We start from the raw sequence: 16,232 nt of genomic DNA, 5'->3' as shown, positions 1-16,232 counted from the left end.
GGAAAGTCCCCAAGCACCCCCCAGGAGGGGCTCTGGGGCACCGACAGCGATTTGGGGGGGCCCACGGGGATACCGGGGCAGCGATGGAGCCCTGCCCGGGCTGGGGGAGCCCCCCCAGGGTTTGCGCTCAGGATTTCTGCGGTTTGTGAGGATTTTTGCCGGGAAGGGGGTGCGGGCGGTGCGTGGTGCCGGATGTTTCCGGAGGCTGAGCCAGCTGCTGCTGCTGCCCTGGCACCGGCGCACGGCTCCCAGGGACGCCGTGCCCTTCCCGGGGGTGACCGGCGCTCCGGGGGGGTCATTGGGGGCCGGTGGCTCGCCTGCCCCCCCAGGGGTTCAGCAGGATGGGAGGGAGGGAGAGGAGGGTGGGGTGCGAAGGCTTTATCCGCCCCTCCCGGCAGAATCCCTTCCAGATGTGGGGCTGCCGGTGCTGCGTCCCCCAGCGGGGCACGGTACCCAGCACGGGACGAGGGGCGCGGGGTTGGCAGGCAGACCCCACCCCAGACCCCTCCACCCGCTTCCCCTGGCACTGAGATGCCTTTTTTCCCCTCCCCGTTTTCCCCAGATTCGGAGCAAACCCAAACTCCCGTCCCTGGGGTGAAGGGTTTGGGGTGACCCTTCACCAGCCCCCCCTCCCCGAGCCCCTGCAGCGCTGCCTGTCCCCGCCGCTGTCCCTGTGCCCCGTGGCACGGCCCTGGCGCTGCTGCAGGTGAGGTTGTGTCAGAATTCCTGTTCTTCAGGGGATTAGGGATGCGGCAAGCCGGGACTTGGCTCACCGGCCCCAGCCGGAGCTTCTGGGGGCACGGGGGGGATGTGGCCCCGAGGAAGGGGGTGCACGGGGGGCTCTGTGGGGCCTTTTCACCCCAAATCGGAGAAGCAGCCTCGCTGCTTCCATTCCAGAGCTCCTGCTGAACCAGAAACGCCATTTCTTGCTTTTCTTGCCCAGAACCGGCCCCGCGGCACAGCCTGCCCTTCCCGCGGCGGTTCCCAGGGCTCAGAACCATCGGGAAATCCCTCTGGAGGCTGAGAGGAAATCCCTCCTTACCTGCCCGGCAGCGGGGATTCACCTGCCCCGGGCAGCTCGGCCACAGCCCCCGAGCGTGCACAGACTCGGGTGGGAGTTGGGAGTGAGTTGGGGATGGGTTTGGGAGTTTGGGAGTGGGTTTGGGATTTTGGGAGTGAGTTTGTGTGTGAGTTTGGGAGTTTGGGAGTGAGTTTGAGAGTTTCTGAGTTTGGGAGTGAGTTTGTGTGTGAGTTTGGGAGTTTGTGTGTGATGGTGGGGCTGGGAAGGTCGCGGATCAAGCCCACGTGTGTGCAAGCGAGCACGGGCACCTTGCACACGCCCGTGCCAGCAGCACAGCTGTGCAAACACGCGTGTCCTGTGCATGCTCGGGGGGTGCGGCCAGATTTGGGGGTGCACGCGGTTGTGGGGGGACGCATGGAGATTGGGGGGGCACAGACAGATTTGGGGGGGCGCAGACAGATTTGGGGGGGGCGCAGGCAGATTTGGGGGGCACAGATTCGGGGGGGTTCAGCACATGTGGGGCACAGGCAGATTTGGGGGGGCACAGACAGATTTGGGGTGGTACAGACAGATACGGGTGGGTTCAGCACTTATGGGGTGCAGGCAGTTTCGGGGGGATGCTGGAGATTCGGGGGATCCAGGGAGATGCCCCAGCCTGGGGAGGGCAGGGAGATGAGCAGGGGGGGACGGGAGGACTTTGGGGGGCACGGGCAGCTCGGGGGGTGCCTCCAGCACGGCAGATGGGGGCGGGGGGCTCCCCCGGGCTGTCCCTCCGCAGGTGAGCGCGGAGCCCCCGGGCCGGGGCCGGGGCGGGGGGTGGGACCAGCCCGGCGATAAAACGGCGGCGCGGGCGGGACGGGGCGGACGGAGGGAGCGGAGCCGCGGCGGGGCCGGTGCCGAGGGAGCGGCGGATCCCTCGAACCGCTCGTTCCCCCCTCGCTCCCCTCCCTGCGCCCCCCAGGCCGGCAGCCGCGATGCCCAACTTCTCCGGGAACTGGAAGATGAAGAGCTCGGAGAATTTCGAGGAGCTGCTGAAGGCGCTGGGTGAGTGGATCCCGCTCTGCGGGGCTCCCTCGGGCCGGGGGGGGTTCCCCACATTGCCCCCACATTCCCCCCCACAATCTCCCCTCCAAATCCTCTTCCAGCCGGGCAGTGCCGGTGCCCCGAGCCGCGGGGATCCCTATGCTCCCCCTTTTAGCGAAGCCCCACGGAGGAGTCAGAGGCGCGAGGGGGGCGGGCGGCTCCCCCTCTTTCCTGCCTCAGTTTCCCCACTCTGGTGCTCCCCCAAACCCGCACCACCCCAATCCCCCCCGCCCCCCATCCCAAAACCTCCCGCGGGCTCACCTGCCCCGGGAACCCCGGGTACCGCCGGTGTCCCCAAAACCAGCCCGGGCAGGACCCCTTTGTGGGGGTTTTGGGGTCCCGTTCTCCCACGCCTCATCTCGGGCCCCTTTGCTCCCCACGGCGGAGCTGAGTGCCCGCTGAGCGGGGGGTGGGGAGCGCCAGGAGGTTGGGGGGGGTCTCGGGGGCTCCCCGGGGCTTTGGGCAGGATCAAATCCAGCTCCCGCACTGCTCCCCTCCGCCTGACCCGCTCCTGGCCAGCCGGGGAGCTGCCGGAGCAGAATATTTTCCAGGTTAGGGGATACGTAACGAATATTTCAGGATAATTATCACTTTCTTGGGTTTCACTCCCGATCCCCCGTCGCCCCTTCTCCCCGCCCTGGCCTCGCTGATGGAAGCGGCTCGGGGAAACCTCAGCAGGAAAATAAATCTGCCAGCCCGCCCCCCCCCCCCCGGAGCCTTCCTCTTTTCCCACAAGTGGGGGCTCCCCCCGGCTGCTCCCTCGGGGGGCTGGGGGCTTTGCCAGCTCCAGCTCCCCGGGCTGACCCCACAGACCGCCCGAGCCTTGGTTTTGCTCCCTTTGGGGGCTCTTTCTGCTCCCCACCCCGGTCAGCATCATGGGGGGGGTGTGGGGGGGTTGTGTCTGCTCCGGTTTCGGGCACCCCCCCGGGGTGAATCCGGCCTGGGGGGGTTCGTGGGGGTTCGACGTGGCCATCGAGGGACCCCTCGGGGACACTGCGGGGGGGTTCGGCTCCCGGAGCCCCCCCCGGCCCCTCCTGTGCCTCCTTTGTGCGGGGAGGGGGTCAGTCCCCAAACAATGTCCCCAAAGCCGCTGCCCTGTGACAGCCGGGGGCTCCGGGGCGTGATGGATGAGCCGCCTCTGGAGCGGGGACAAAGCCCCAGCTGCCCGCGGCTGCCGAGGGGGACGCGGGACCCTCGGGGGGGGTCACGCAGGTCACCCAACACAGAGCTGGGGCTGGGGCCCTTGTCCCCGCTGTCACCCCGCTCTGGGCCAGCCGAGCCCCCGTCACCCCCGGGCGCATCCGGCGCCACCCCCGCCCCCTCCGCCAGGTAACGAGAGCCAGATGTGGCCCAGCTGTGCCGGGGGGGCTCGCCCCTTCCCCCCGGGTTGTCTGGAGCCACCTGCAGCCCCGGCCGTGCCCCGGGGTGTGTCACGGCCCGGCGCTCACAGCTCGGTGGCACCGTGCCCCCGTGCAGGAGTGAACGTGATGCTGAGGAAGATCGCGGTGGCGGCGGCGGCCAAGCCGGCCGTGGAGATCCGGCAGGACGGGGAGAGCTTCTACATCCGCACCTCGACCCCCGTGCGCACCACCGAGATCCGCTTCAGGGTGGGCGAGGAGTTCGAGGAGCAGACGGTGGACGGGCGGCCCTGCAAGGTGCGGCGGGGCTGCAGCGAGAGTGAGTGTGAGTGTGAGTGTGAGAGTGTGTGTGAGAGTGAGTGTGTGAGAGTGTGCAAGTGTGATTGTGGGTGTGAGAGTGTGAGAGTGACAGTGTGTGAAAGTGTGTGAGGGTGAGAGTGAGTGAGTGAGTGTGAGTGTGCAAGTGTGACTGTGGGTGTGAGAGTGTGTGAGAGCAAGTGTAAGAGTGTGTGAGTGTGACTGTGGGTGTGAGTGTGTGTGAGTGTGTGAAAGTGTGTGAGGGTAAGAGTGTGAGTGAGAGTGTGATTGTGTGAGAGTGAGTGTGAGAATAAGTGAGTGTGTGTGAGTGTGAGTGTGTGAGTGTGTGAGAATGAGTGTGAGTGTGTGAAAGAGAGAGTGTGTGAGAGTGAGTGCGTGAGTGTGAGAGTGTGCAAGTGTGACTGTGGGTGTTAGAGTGTGTGTGAGAGCAAGTGTGAGAGTGAGTGTCTGTGTGAGAATGAGAGTGTGAGTGTGCAAGTGTGAGAGTGAATGTATAAGAGCGTGAGAGTGAGTGTGCAAGTGTGAGTGTGTGAGACTGAGAGTGTGGGTGTATGGGTGTGAGACTGTGTGTGTGAGGGGGGTGTGAGAGTGTGAGCATGTGAGTGTGTGTGAAAATGTGAGTGTGAGAGTGTGTCAGTGTGAAAGTGGGTCAGTCTGTGTGTGAGTGAGTGTGGGTGTGTGTGTGTGAGAGAGTGTGTGAGTGTGAGTCTTTGTGTGAGTATGATTAAGGGTGTGTGGGTGTGAGACTGACTGTGAGTGAGTGTGTGGGTGTAACTGTGTGTGTGTGGGTTTGTCTGTGTGTGAGTGTGTGAGCTGCTGTGTGTGAGCGTGAGTGTGTGTGTGAGTGTGAAACTGTGTGAGTGTGGGTGTGTCTGTAAGTGTGACTGAGTATGACTGTGTGCAGTATGGGTGTGATTGTGTGTTTCTCTGCATGTGTGAGAAACTGTGAGTGTGACTGACAGTGTGTGATTGTGAGTGTGGGTGTGTCTGTGTCATACTGTGTGTGACTGTTTCTGTGTGTGTATGAATGTGAGTGTGTGTGACTGTGTGAGCATGAGTGTGACTGTGTGTGTGTGTGACTGTGTGTGTGTGTGACTGTGTATGAATGTGAGTGTGACTGTGTGTGTTTCTGTGTGTCTGTGTGTGCGCACTTTGCACAAGGCAGCAGCTCTCCCTCCTGTGTCGCACACCCCTGTGCACACGCACTGCACACACATCACGCGGGGCACTGCTGTGCACACACGTGTGTGTGTGCAGGGACACTGTCTGTGCACAGCGAGTTTGCACACACGTTTGGCACGAGGCCAGGAGCTCTCACGTGTCTGTCTGTCTGTCAGTCTGTCTGTCAGCGTCTGTCAGTCTCACGTGTCTGTCTGTCTGTCTGTGCACGCAGCTGCTTCCCCTCCTCCTGCACCCCGGACTCTCCTTTGCCCCCCAGGCCTTTCCTGAGCTCCCCAACCCTTCCCAGTGTCCCCAACCCTTCCCCGTGTCCCCAGCCCCTCGTTGTGCCCCCAACCCTTCCCTGTGCCCCCAACCTGTCCCTTGCACCCCCTGCACCTTCCCCGTGCACCGCAAAACCTCAACCCCTCATTGTACCCCCAACCTCTCCCCGTGCCCCTCAACCCCTTCCCTCTGCCATCCACCCCTCATGGTGCCGCTCAACCGTTTCCCTGTGCCCCCAGCCCCTTCCCTGTGCCTCTCAACCCCTTCCCTGTGCCATCAACTCCTCGTGGTGCCCCTCATGGTGCCCCTCAACCCTTTCCCTGTGCCCCCAGTCCCTTCCGTGTGCCACTCAACCCCTCGTGGTGCCACTCAACCCCTCTCTGTGTCATCAACCCCTCATGGTGCCCCTCAACCCCTTTGCTGTGCCACCAACCCCTTCCCTGTGCCCCCATCCCCTTCCCTGTGCCATCAACCCCTCACGGTGCCACTCAACCTCTCCCTGTGCCCCTCAACCCCTTCCCCGTGCCCCTCAACCTCTCCCTGTGCCCCCAACCCCTCATGGTACCCCCCAACCTCTCCCTGTGCCCCCAACCCCTTCCCTGTACCCCCCAGCCCCAGTTGTGGCCCCATCCTCTCCCTGTGCCCCCCAGGTGCCAGGCGAGCCCCCCACCCCCCTGGCACAGGGACACACGGCCCCGTTCTGCTCCTGGGGGTGGGGACAGATGCTCGGGGGGGTGCCCGGGGGTGCCCAGCCAGCGCTGCCCTCTGTGCCCCCCAGAGCCTGGCCAGGTGGGAGAGCGAGAACAAGATGGTCTGCGAGCAGCGGCTGCTCAAGGGCGACGGGCCCAGGACGGGCTGGTCCCGGGAGATGAGCAACGACGGGGAGCTCATCCTGGTGCGGGCACCGGCACCCTGCGGGCAGCGCTGCCCGCTGCGGGGCACGGGAGGGGGCACGGGGACAGGAGGGGGGCAAGGGGATGGGAAGGGAGGGATGGGGACAGGAGGGGAGGGAAGGGGACAAAGAGGGGGTGGATGGGGACAGGAGGGGACAGGAAGGGGAGAAGGTGTCAGGAGGGGGGAAGGGGGCAAGACGGGGTGGATGGGACGGGGGAGAAGGGGACAGGAGGGGGATAAAGGGACAGGAGCGCGCTGGGATGGGGACAGGAGGGGGAGAAAGGGGACGGCGGGGGGGAAGAGGACAGGAGGGGAGGGATGGGACGGGGGTGGGGGGAAGGGGACAGGGACAGGAGAGGGACAGGAGGGGGAGAAGGGGACAGGACGGGGGCAAGGGGACAGGAGGGGTGGATGGGACAGGAGGAGAGGGAAGGGGACAGGAGCGCGCTGGAATGGGGACAGGAGAGGGCAGATGGGACAGGAGGAGGGGAATGGGACAGGACGGGAGGGATGGGACAGGAGGGGAGAGAAGGGGACAGGAGGGGGTGGAAGGGGACAGGACGGGGGGGAAGGGGACAGGACGGGCACGGCCGCCCCTGTGACCGACCCCGCTTCCCCCCGCAGACCATGACGGCCGATGACGTTGTCTGCACCAGGGTCTACATTCGGGAGTGACCCCCCCGCTCACCGCCCCCCCCCCAATACCCCCCCCCCCACCCCGTGTCCCCTCAGTCCCCTGCACTCGTCCCCCTGTCGCAGGGGGGGTGTCGCATCCCCCCGCAGGGGTACAGCAGCGAACCCCCTTTTTTGGGGGGGCGCACACGCACGGATTGCCCTCCCCGTGCAGGGCGGGGCTCTCCGGGGGCAGCGGAATCTCCGGTCCCGTTCTGGCTCCGCCGCGCTCGGGGCCTGGCGCGAAGCCGGGCTGCGGCGGGGGGTAACGCGGCCCCTCCCTGCCTCTTGGGCTGCTTTGAGCTGGTTTGGGTTCGGGCTGCTGTTGGCTCCCGCAGCCCCCAGCCCTGCCCCGCGACCCCTCCCCAGTATTTATTTGTGAATATGGTACCAGATGGGAACACCAAACCCCCCAGCCCGGGGCAGTGCCAGGTCCCAGCCCCGCCCCCCCCCAGGGCCCAACCTCCCTCTGTTGCCTCCCCCTTTTTCAATAAATGTCCTGTGACCCGCCCCGTGGTATCCCTGTCTCTCCTGCTGGCCCCACTGGCACACAGATCCCACACCCTGGGTCTCTGGATCCCACATCCCAGATTCTGCACTCCAGATCTGCACCCCGGATCCCACACCCCGGATTCTGCATCCCAAGTCCCACAGCCTGGATCCTGCACCCCAAATCCTACAGTCTGAATCCCACACCCTGCATCCTGCACCCCAGATCTCACACCCTAAATCCCACACCCCAAATCCCTCCCCTGGATCCCGCACCCCAAATCCCGCACCCCAGATCCCGCACCCCAGATCCCTCCCCTGGCTCCTGCACCCCAGATCCCGCACCCCGGATCCCACAACCCAAATCCTGCACCCCAGATCCCACACTCCAAATCCTGCACCCCAGATCCCACACCTCGGATTCCACACCCCAAATCCCATACTCCAGATCCCTTCCCTGGCTCCTGCACCCCAGATCCCACACCCCAAATCCTGCACCCCAAAACCCCACACTCCAGATCCCGCACCCCAAACCCCACACCCCAAATCCCTCCCCTGGATCCCACACCCCGGATCCCAGAACCCAAATCCCGCACCCCAAATCCCGCACCCCAGATCCTGCATCCCAAATCCCGCACCCCGGATCCCTGTCCCGGCCCCTGCCCCCCACATCCGCGTTGCGCAAGGGGCCGGGGGCGAGGGCGGCAGCCGGGTTGGCACAGCCCGGCGTGGGAAGCGGGAGGTGGCTCCGGGGTGACCGTGGGGTGACCGTGGGGTGACCGTGGGGCCGGGCTGTTGGGCTCTGCCTCAGCTCTCAGCAAGAGCCCCCATCCCGGCTGGGGCGGGGGCACGCGTGCCTTTGTTATGTGGGTTTATTAATCACCGCGCTGCCCGATAATTGCCCTGCACGGGATGGCATTAATTAGCCCAGGATACGGGGGGTGCAGGGAGGGTCGGGGTGCAGGACCGCGGTGCCTCGAGGTGTGGGGTGCCGCTGCCCCCCGTTCCCTGCTCGGCTCCCCCAGAACGGGCCGGGACCCCCGGGGGCAGTCGGGCAGGGGGGGCACTGCCCCTCCGAGCGGTGAGGGGGATGGAGAAGGGATGGAGAAGGGAGCCAGGGCTCAGGGCTGGCTGCACCCCCACGCCCGGGCTGCGATCCTGCACCCCGGGAGCTCGTCCAGGAGCGGCGAGGGTGGAATTACACCTTCCCTGGGGAGGAGGAGGAGAACAGCAGGGGGAGGAAGGCTCCGGTATCTCCAGGTGGACGCTTGGCAGCCGCCCATCACCCCTGGCGCCATTCCCAGGGCCGTGTCCTGCCTCTCCCGAGGGTGGGCGCGGGACCCGGCCCCCTCCCCATTTCAGCCACGCGGCCCCGGAGACCCCGGGACCGCCGGGAGCCGCCGGTAATGGAATCCAGCCGCCCCCCCGGCCCCGAGGGCTTCCCCCCGCTGGAGGAATATCCGCTTTCCCCGAGAGCCCTGGGGACGGCTCCGGTTTGCCTCCGCCTGGGGGGATCGCTGGGGGCACCTCGAGAAATGGGGAGGGGGCTGGGGCTGCCTGCGCTCCCCCCACAGCGGCCCGGGGGTGCTGGGGGGGCTCCGGAGGGGCAGCGCGGGAGGTGCCCCCTCCCCGCAGCTCTCGGAACAAAAGCAAATTCCTCCAGCGGAGCTGGGCTGGGGGGGCCGTGAGTAACCCCAAAAGTGCTGCGGAGGCTGAGCCCCCCTCCCGCGGCTCCGCCTGGGTGGTGTGGAGGTCCCGGCGCCTCTAATCCGGCACTAATCCTCCCCGGTGACCCCGCTGCCCCCCGGGCTGGGGAGGGGGCCGGGCTGGCCCCTCGCCTTTCATCCGCGGAGACAAAGCGGGGCCCGGCCCCCTTCCCGCTCGGGGAATGAATGCCCGAGCCTGGGGGGCCCTGGCCCCTCACCCCGGAATTCTTGCGCGCATTTTCTGGAAGCAGGGGTTGGGCTGGGTGTGGGGGAGCTGGATCGCATCCCCCTCCCTGCTCCGTGCCGGAGCCACCGGGAGGGAGAGGAGGGGGCTTGGATCGGCCTGAAGCCAGGGGGGTGCGCTGGGCCCGGATGTCCCTGCGGGGGACAGGGGGACACGACAGCCTTGGGGGGTCCCCCACTCCGGTGACGCTGGGGATGGGGCAGAGGAGGGAGGCTGAGCTGCAGGAACAACCCCAGACACACAGATCCAGCCTGAGCCCAGCCAAGCTGTGCCCCCCAAGGGCTGGGGTCACCCCCCGGTCACCCCCAGACCCTCTGGGCCGGCTGCTGCCCAGCTCGGAGCCCACCCTGGATGGTCCAGGCTGGCTCTGAGGCATCAAAAACCACGCTGGGGCCAGGGAGGTGCCAGCCCCAGGGCCCCTCAGCTGCCCTCTCTCAGGACGTGTGACAGGCTTGGGGACCCTGCTCAGTGCCCGGCACACCGGGGGCACCACGCACCGGGGGCACCCAGCTGGGCTCTGGCACACGGCACAGGGCTCCTTGCACCAGCGTGGGGCCCCTGCTCCGGGGGTGCCCCCATCCAGCCGGGGTGCCCCAGCGTCCCCGGGCTGTCCCCACGGCTCAGGGCAGCAGGGACGCTGACGCTGGGTGGCTCAGCAAGGCGTGGCGAGCCCCGGGGGACAGTGACCGTCACCTCCCAAGCGGCTTCAGCCCTCGCCGTGCCCGGCGGGCCGGGGGCTGGGCAGGATCCCCCCCTCCCCTCCCACTCCCCTCGGCTGGCGGCCGGCCAGCATTGTTCTCCTTGCCTCCTCCTCCTCCTCCTCCTCCTCCTCTCCCCCTGCAGCTGCAGCTGGCGCCGGAGCTTTCCTGGGTTCCAGGGGAGGGGGAGCCCCCAAGCCCAGCCCCACAGACCCCCCAGCCCGGGCTGCCCTGGGCAGGGGCTGGGGGGCTTCACCCCCATCCCACTGTGAGAGGAGTCTAGCCAGCAGCTCCGTGTGGAGGGGGCAGGGGGGGTTTGGGATGCAGCTGACCCCTCAGTAGGGTATTTTTTTGGGGGGTGGTTCCCCTTAACAGCTCGGCAGCCCAGCTCTGTGCCATGGCTGGAACCTGCCATGGGGGCTGAAAAAGGGGGGCTGGAGCTATTTGCGGGGAGTCTGCCTCCATTGTGGGGTCTCCAGGGAGGCTGAGATGATGCAGAAGGTCCAGGAGGGTAAGTGGGGATGGGTTCTGAAGTGACAGGGACAGGGTGAGGGACTGGGGGGGTGCAGGGGGTCAGGACTGTGGCAAGACAGGGCAGAGGGACACGGGGGGGTTGCAGGGCTGGCAAAGAGGGGAAAGGAAGTAGGACAGACCCTACCCAGGCTGGGGGTCTGTGTGCTCCCCTGCTGCAGCAGCAGGAGCTGGGAGCAGCCGGGGGCAGGGGAAGGCGGGACCCGGCACCTCCCGGTTGTGTAAGGATGGGGAAACTGAGGCACACCCGAGATCAAAGCGGGGCAGAGTCACTGCCCCGGGGCTCCTGCTGCCCCACGCTCACCCCCACACCCTGCCCCACACCCTGGCCCACGCTCAGCCCCACACACCGAGTCGGGATTCGCGTTTAATGCCAAGTACAAAGTCACCACCCCCCCCTCCCCCAAAAAAAAACAAAAAAAGAAAAACTTCTAAAATTCTTCCAAAAATAAATTAAAGGGAAGGGACGGGTCCACCCCAACCCCTCCTGTCCTGTGCAAAGAGAAAAGAGCCACCCCCTCTGCATCCCAGGCTCCAGTAAGGAAAGAAACGGGCAAAGCAAGGAGCTGGGGGCCCGGGCAGCAGGACCCCCCCAGTGTGGGGCTGGGAGTGGGGCATCCCCAGAGGGGCTGGGCACTTCTCCTCCTCCCCACACTGCCTCCAGCACAAGCTTAACCCCACCACGGCCGATGGGGAAACTGAGGCAGGGGCAGCGGGTACCCCCTCCTCCTCCTCTCCAGTGCCCACCGGCCCCCCAAGCCCCCTGCCCGCGGCAGCCCCGGCGCTGGAGGCAGGGCAGGGGCCTCACCCGGCAGGGCAGGGGCTTCACCCGGCAGGGCAGGGGGGCTCTGCCGGCTCCCGGGGGGCCGGGGGAGGTGAAGTGCTGTCGGAAAGGCGACCCTATGTACATCCCTGAACGTGGTGGCTCCGCCAGCCCCGGCCCTGCCCCCGCCCCCGGGGAGGGGGCTCCGGGCTCCCCTCCCCGCTATGAGGTCTGGCACTGAACGTGCTGCCTCATCCCGTCCTCGAAGTCATCCTCGTGATAGGCTTCCCCGGTGTAGGGCCGCCGGCCCGGCCCACCGTGAGCGCTGTAATCGCTGAGCTCCACCTCCTCCGTGTCCTCCGTGGCCATCACCTCCTCCTGCGGCGGGAAGAAGGCTTGCAGCTGCCGCAGGCGATCCGTGGGGAGCCAGCCGGGCTCGGGGAACTTCACCTGGCACCGGAGAGAGGATGTGAGATGTGGGAGGCAACGCGGGAAGGCCAGAAGTGGGAAATAGCAACTCTCGATGCCCTGCTCACCTCGAACTGCAGGATGAGCTTTCCCTTCTGGAAGGGGCTCCTGTAGACTGGCATGCCCTCGTTGGGGATGCACTTCAGGTCCCCAGGCCGGATCACGTCACCTGAGGGAGGGAGATGAGGGTCACCCTGCTGTGCTGGTGATAGATGGGTCTCCTTGAGCCAGGGCTTATAAATCCCCAATCTCTTGGAGATTTTTATCACAGCCAAGATAGCTCAGCCACTTTAGAAGGCAGAACATCAGCAGGATGGCTTCTGCGGTGGTGTTGGAAACAGAAAAGTTTCAGTAAAAGGCAAAATAACAAAACTGAGCCAGGTGCAAGAGGTTCTTGCTCCTGGTAAAACCTCCCACAAAAGGGATTATTTCTTTTGTTCTCCTCTTTTTCTAGTGAATTGCTTAGGCGGGACTTTTTGGCTCCTGTCCAGCTGGCTATCCTTAAGTCTGAGGTGAATTCCCCAGATCTATGAGGCATCTTTACCTCACTGAGGAGAAACACTTGTGGGTTTTTTTCCTTTTTAAGAAGACAAAGGACAGTTTTGTCCCTCCATCAACAGGGGGCACATTCCTACAGCGCTGTGTCACTGCCAGGTGCATCCCGAGCCCCCTCACCTGGCGGGGAGGACACGAGCAGGGTGCGGTTGTCCAGGGTGTGGATCACCTGCCTGCACCCACACAGGGCGTCTGCCAGGCTGATCTCCCTCCTGACAATGAGGTCGTCGCCGCTGCGCCGGAAAACAGGATGTTCCTTCTGATCCAGGACAATGATGATGTCCCCGGGCTCCAGGCCGGGCACCTGGTCCCCTTCCTCGTGGAAGGTGATTTTCTGCCCGTCCTTCATGCCTGTGAGGAGGGCACAGAAAGCTCAGAGCCCGTGTGGCACCTCGGGGTGACCCTGCTTGCTGCAGCATTTCTCTTCACAGAGAAAAGCAAGGCACAGTTCTCCCCAGGAACACTTCTGGGTTTCACATTCTCTGAACATCAGAGAAAGAAAAGACAGTTCCTACCACTTGCTGTGCCTGTGTTGTGCCAAAGTAGAATGCAATATGGAGATTGTTTACCCGAAGTGAGGATGTTTTGTTTCCTTGGCCAATTAGGGTCAAGTGTGTGTGTGTGTGTGTGTGTGTGTGGGACTGTCACGAGAGAATCTGAGAGAAGTGCAGCTCTGTGCACTTGCGAGCAAGGCTGAGTGCCAGACAGGTTCAGTTTAGATGCAATGTATGCAATATAGTATAATAAAGTAATTATTTAGCCTCCTGATAAGTTGGAGAGGCACTATTCTCTCTCCCCACGTCGCAGCTGCCCTTGTTTCGATGCCCGCTCCTGCTCCTGGCTCACCTTTATCCAGGTGCACGCTGAGGATCTTCTTCTCCCGCACCACCTTGCGGCCGTTGCAGGTGAGGCAGCAGTCCCGGGGCCGGATCCACTCGCCCTGGCCCTGGCACTGGGAGCACACGGTCTGGATCTGCTGGATCATGCTAGGCCCCAGCTGGTGGATGCGAACCTCCATGCCCGAGCCGTGGCACTTGGGGCACCTTCTCTGGGCGCCCTCCCGCACCCCGCAGCCTGTGCCGAGGGGGGCAGGGGGTCAGACAAGGGGGTAGGGGGTGCTGGGGTGGCCCCCCGGCCCCTGCAGCCCCTCACTCACCTCCACACTTGCGGCAGATGATGTTTTTCTGCAGGGACAGCTTGCGTGTGGAGCCGTTGTACAGATCCTCCAGCGACACCGAGAGCTGGTGCACCACTGTCTTCCCTGGGCACGGGGAGAGCCTGCCTCAGCACCAGCCACGTGCCACCCCCCGTGCCACGGCCAGGCAGCCTCTGCACACCACTCAGGCTCTCCAGGTGAGCCAGTCCTGCTCCTTCCTCAAGGACAGAGGCAGGGACAGGGACAGGGATGGATTCACTCCAAGCCTGGATGCTGCCGGCTGCCCTGGGGCACTGCCGGGTCCCCAGCTGGGCAGGGCACAGCTCCCACCCCGGGGCTGCCAGCCACCCCCAGCTGCTCCAGCTGGAGTGGCTGGGGATGACTCCCTCGGCCTCCTAATTGCCCTGCAATTAACTCGTGCCACCTCAGCAAGAAGCCGTGGCGAGTCACCGTGTCCCTGTGACCCGGGCCCAAGGCACCCCCACAGTCACCGGGCTGGCCCCGGCCCCGCGTCCTGCTGCCACCCCCGGGGCCACTCGGGTGACTCAGCCCCAGCCCCGGGCACGGGGACGGCGGGGGAAAGCCAGGACAGGGACAGGGAAGGGCTCTTTGAAGAGAGGCAGGTGGAGAAAGTAATGAGGGTGGTGAGGAGCTGCAGCGGGCTGAGCCGCAGGGGCAGAGACAGCCTGGGGGGCACGGCTGCATCCCCGAGCCAGTGCCATGCTGGGCACAGCCTCCTCTCATGCCAAGGTTCCAGGAAGGCTGTCACTCCTGAGACAGCTCTGTGCTGGGCACCAGCACTGACACACGGGGGTCCCAGCAGGTCTGTGACCCCCCAGCCAATGTCACACTGCATTTGGGTGCCAGGCCCCTCCCAGTCACGCTTCCCAGCGGTGCCTTGTCCTCCAAACCAGTGCTGTGGTGGGCACCAGCCCCATCCCATCAAGAGATCCCAGCAGGGCTGTCACCTCCTCACAGTGCTGGGCACCAGCCCCCTCCCACCAAGAGGTCCCAGCAGATTTGTCACCTCCTGAGTGAGGTGCTGGCACCAGCCCCCTCCCACGAAGAGGTCCCAGCAGGTTTGTCACCTTCTCACCTTGCTGGGCATCAGCCCCCTCCCACCCACCCCAGGGTCATGGCGAGTCCCTCACCCCCTCGCCCCTCACCTCTCCTGTCTGCCCGGCCACGCATCCTCACTCCCCCTCCAAAGAAGAGGTCGAAGATGTCCATGGGGGAGCCGAAGCCACTGCCACCCCCGCGGCCACCCAGGCCACCTTCCTTCATGGCCCGCTCGCCGCCGCGGTCGTAGAGCGCCCGTTTGTGGGCGTCCGACAGCACCTCGTAGGCCTGGGAGATCTGCTTGAACTGCGGAGGGGAGAGGGGGGTCAGGGGGGCCAGGCTGGCCTTGGGGGGGTGCTGGGGGGCTGCACCTACCCGCTCGCCCTCGCTGGGGTTCTTGTCGGGGTGGTAGCGCAGTGCCAGGCGCCGGTATGCCCGCTTGATCTCGTCCAGGCTGGCGCCCGGCCGCACGCCCAGCAGGTCGTAGTAGCCCGTCTCCTTCACCATCTTCCCGTGCTGTGACGTGCTGGGACAGGACGCGGCCGTGAGCCTGGCACTGCCACCCAGCCCGGAGCTCCGCGTGACCCGTGACACCCCGACATGGGCAGGGACAGCCCCCCAAAACCCCGCTGAGCCCTGCCGTATCCCCACCTCGCAGTGGTGACGACAACAGCGCGACAGCCAGACCCCACACGGGGCTCCTGCAAGCGCGGGGGGGGACCCCAAGTCCGGACCCCCAAAAATGCTCTGACCCCTGTTCTCCCTCACGCACAGCCCTGCCCCAAGTGTCCCCCCCACAGCAGCAGCAGCATCCCGCGGGTGACAGGGGATGTCCCAGCCGGTGACACCGCAAAGCACGGGGGTCCGGCCAGCAGGGCCGGTCTCGGGGGTGCCCCGTCCCCCCCCGGGCCGTGTGTCGCAGCCGATAAGCCCCGCGTGGGGTGCGGACAGGTTTATCTCGCGGGGGGACGCGGGGAGCGGCCGTGACCCACGCGCGGTCAATAACCGCGCCCCGCTGCGGAGCGGCTCCCCCGGGGAGCGCCGCCGGCTCCGACCCGCCCCGGGCCGGCTCCAGCGCGGGGTCCCCGCGGCCGGAGCGGGGTCTGTGCCCCGGGACCCTCGGGGCCGAGGCTGGGGCAGGGTCGGTGCAAGGCAGGACGCCGTGCGGGGCGGCTCGGGAGGCACTGACACGGTGACACCGCGCTCACAGCCGCGGGGGCGGCGGAGCGGAGCCGAGCGCGGCGCTCCCGGAGGAGCGGTCCCCTCAGAGCCCCTCAGAGCCCCGCAGGCCCTCAGCTCATCCCGGGAGCCCCTCAGCGCTGCGCGGGCCGGGCCCGCCGCTGACACGGCGGGGCGGCTCCTGCCGGGGGTCGGGGGAGCTCGGGGGGGAGCTCGGGGAGGAGCCCGGGGGGTCCCGGGGGTCGCGGCGGGGTCCCGGGGCCGCCCCCGCCTCACTCACCGCCGCCGCCGCTCCGCCGCCGTCTCCGAACTCTCTGGAAGCCGCGGGCACGCCCCCCGCGCTGACCCCGCCCCCTCCGCGCCGCACGCCGCGCCCATTGGTGGAAACGCCCTGCTCCGCCCGCCCATCACCCCGCGGGCCCGGCGCTGATTGGTTGTGGGGGCGGTCTTTGCCAGCTGGCGAGGCGGGGAGCCGCTTCGCCTCGCGATTGGCTGAGACGGCGGCCGGGCCTGGCCTCAGGGTTGACTCCTTGCCTCTGATTGGCTGGGAGCGGGAGCCAATCAGAGGGAGGAGCGGGCAATGCGGTGCCGCGGG

At 66.2% G+C, this 16,232-nt stretch overlaps 2 protein-coding genes across 6 annotated transcripts; one reads left to right on the top strand and one right to left on the bottom strand.

Moving 5' to 3' along the window:
* The first annotated feature begins 571 nt into the window (after positions 1 to 571).
* Positions 572 to 7,445, top strand: CRABP2 (cellular retinoic acid binding protein 2). 4 transcript variants are annotated; one of them, XM_064401483.1, is made up of 6 exons: positions 572 to 706; positions 944 to 1,111; positions 1,983 to 2,065; positions 3,581 to 3,759; positions 6,002 to 6,118; positions 6,742 to 7,445. In XM_064401483.1, the coding sequence occupies exons 3-6, from the start codon at positions 1,996 to 1,998 to the stop codon at positions 6,790 to 6,792; spliced, it is 417 nt and encodes a 138-aa protein (XP_064257553.1). In that variant the 5' UTR covers positions 572 to 706; positions 944 to 1,111; positions 1,983 to 1,995; the 3' UTR covers positions 6,793 to 7,445. The 4 variants fall into 4 exon arrangements, with proteins under 4 accessions (XP_064257553.1, XP_064257552.1, XP_064257551.1 ...); XM_064401482.1 differs by having other exon boundaries at positions 944 to 1,124; XM_064401481.1 differs by having other exon boundaries at positions 944 to 1,117; positions 6,742 to 7,444.
* A 3,366-nt stretch (positions 7,446 to 10,811) lies between these two features.
* Positions 10,812 to 16,031, bottom strand: LOC135288300 (dnaJ homolog subfamily A member 1-like). 2 transcript variants are annotated; one of them, XM_064401657.1, is made up of 8 exons: positions 15,918 to 16,031; positions 14,834 to 14,984; positions 14,566 to 14,764; positions 13,400 to 13,504; positions 13,090 to 13,317; positions 12,364 to 12,594; positions 11,757 to 11,857; positions 10,812 to 11,670 (listed from the first exon to the last, which is right to left on the bottom strand). In XM_064401657.1, the coding sequence occupies exons 1-8, from the start codon at positions 16,013 to 16,015 to the stop codon at positions 11,443 to 11,445; spliced, it is 1,341 nt and encodes a 446-aa protein (XP_064257727.1). In that variant the 5' UTR covers positions 16,016 to 16,031; the 3' UTR covers positions 10,812 to 11,442. The 2 variants fall into 2 exon arrangements, with proteins under 2 accessions (XP_064257727.1, XP_064257726.1); XM_064401656.1 differs by having other exon boundaries at positions 14,566 to 14,984.
* Positions 16,032 to 16,232: the final 201 nt, after the last annotated feature.

This window comes from Passer domesticus, chromosome 32, assembly GCF_036417665.1.
Source record: "Passer domesticus isolate bPasDom1 chromosome 32, bPasDom1.hap1, whole genome shotgun sequence".
Taxonomy (NCBI): domain Eukaryota; kingdom Metazoa; phylum Chordata; class Aves; order Passeriformes; family Passeridae; genus Passer; species Passer domesticus.
Note: the sequence above shows the minus strand (reverse complement) of the source record. Positions and strands in the feature narration are given on the sequence as shown.

Coding starts and splice junctions, on each gene's coding strand:
- CRABP2 (XM_064401483.1), top strand. CDS start 1,996: ATGCCCAACTTCTCCGGGAACTGGAAGATGAAGAGCTCGGAGAATTTC. Junction 3,760..6,001: donor TGGACGGGCGGCCCTGCAAG/GTGCGGCGGGGC, acceptor TGTGCCCCCCAG/AGCCTGGCCAGGTGGGAGAG. Junction 6,119..6,741: donor ACGACGGGGAGCTCATCCTG/GTGCGGGCACCG, acceptor TTCCCCCCGCAG/ACCATGACGGCCGATGACGT.
- LOC135288300 (XM_064401656.1), bottom strand. CDS start 16,015: ATGGGCGCGGCGTGCGGCGCGGAGGGGGCGGGGTCAGCGCGGGGGGCG. Junction 13,505..14,565: donor TGGCCGGGCAGACAGGAGAG/GTGAGGGGCGAG, acceptor CCCCGTGCCCAG/GGAAGACAGTGGTGCACCAG. Junction 11,858..12,363: donor GCTCGTGTCCTCCCCGCCAG/GTGAGGGGGCTC, acceptor TCCCTCCCTCAG/GTGACGTGATCCGGCCTGGG.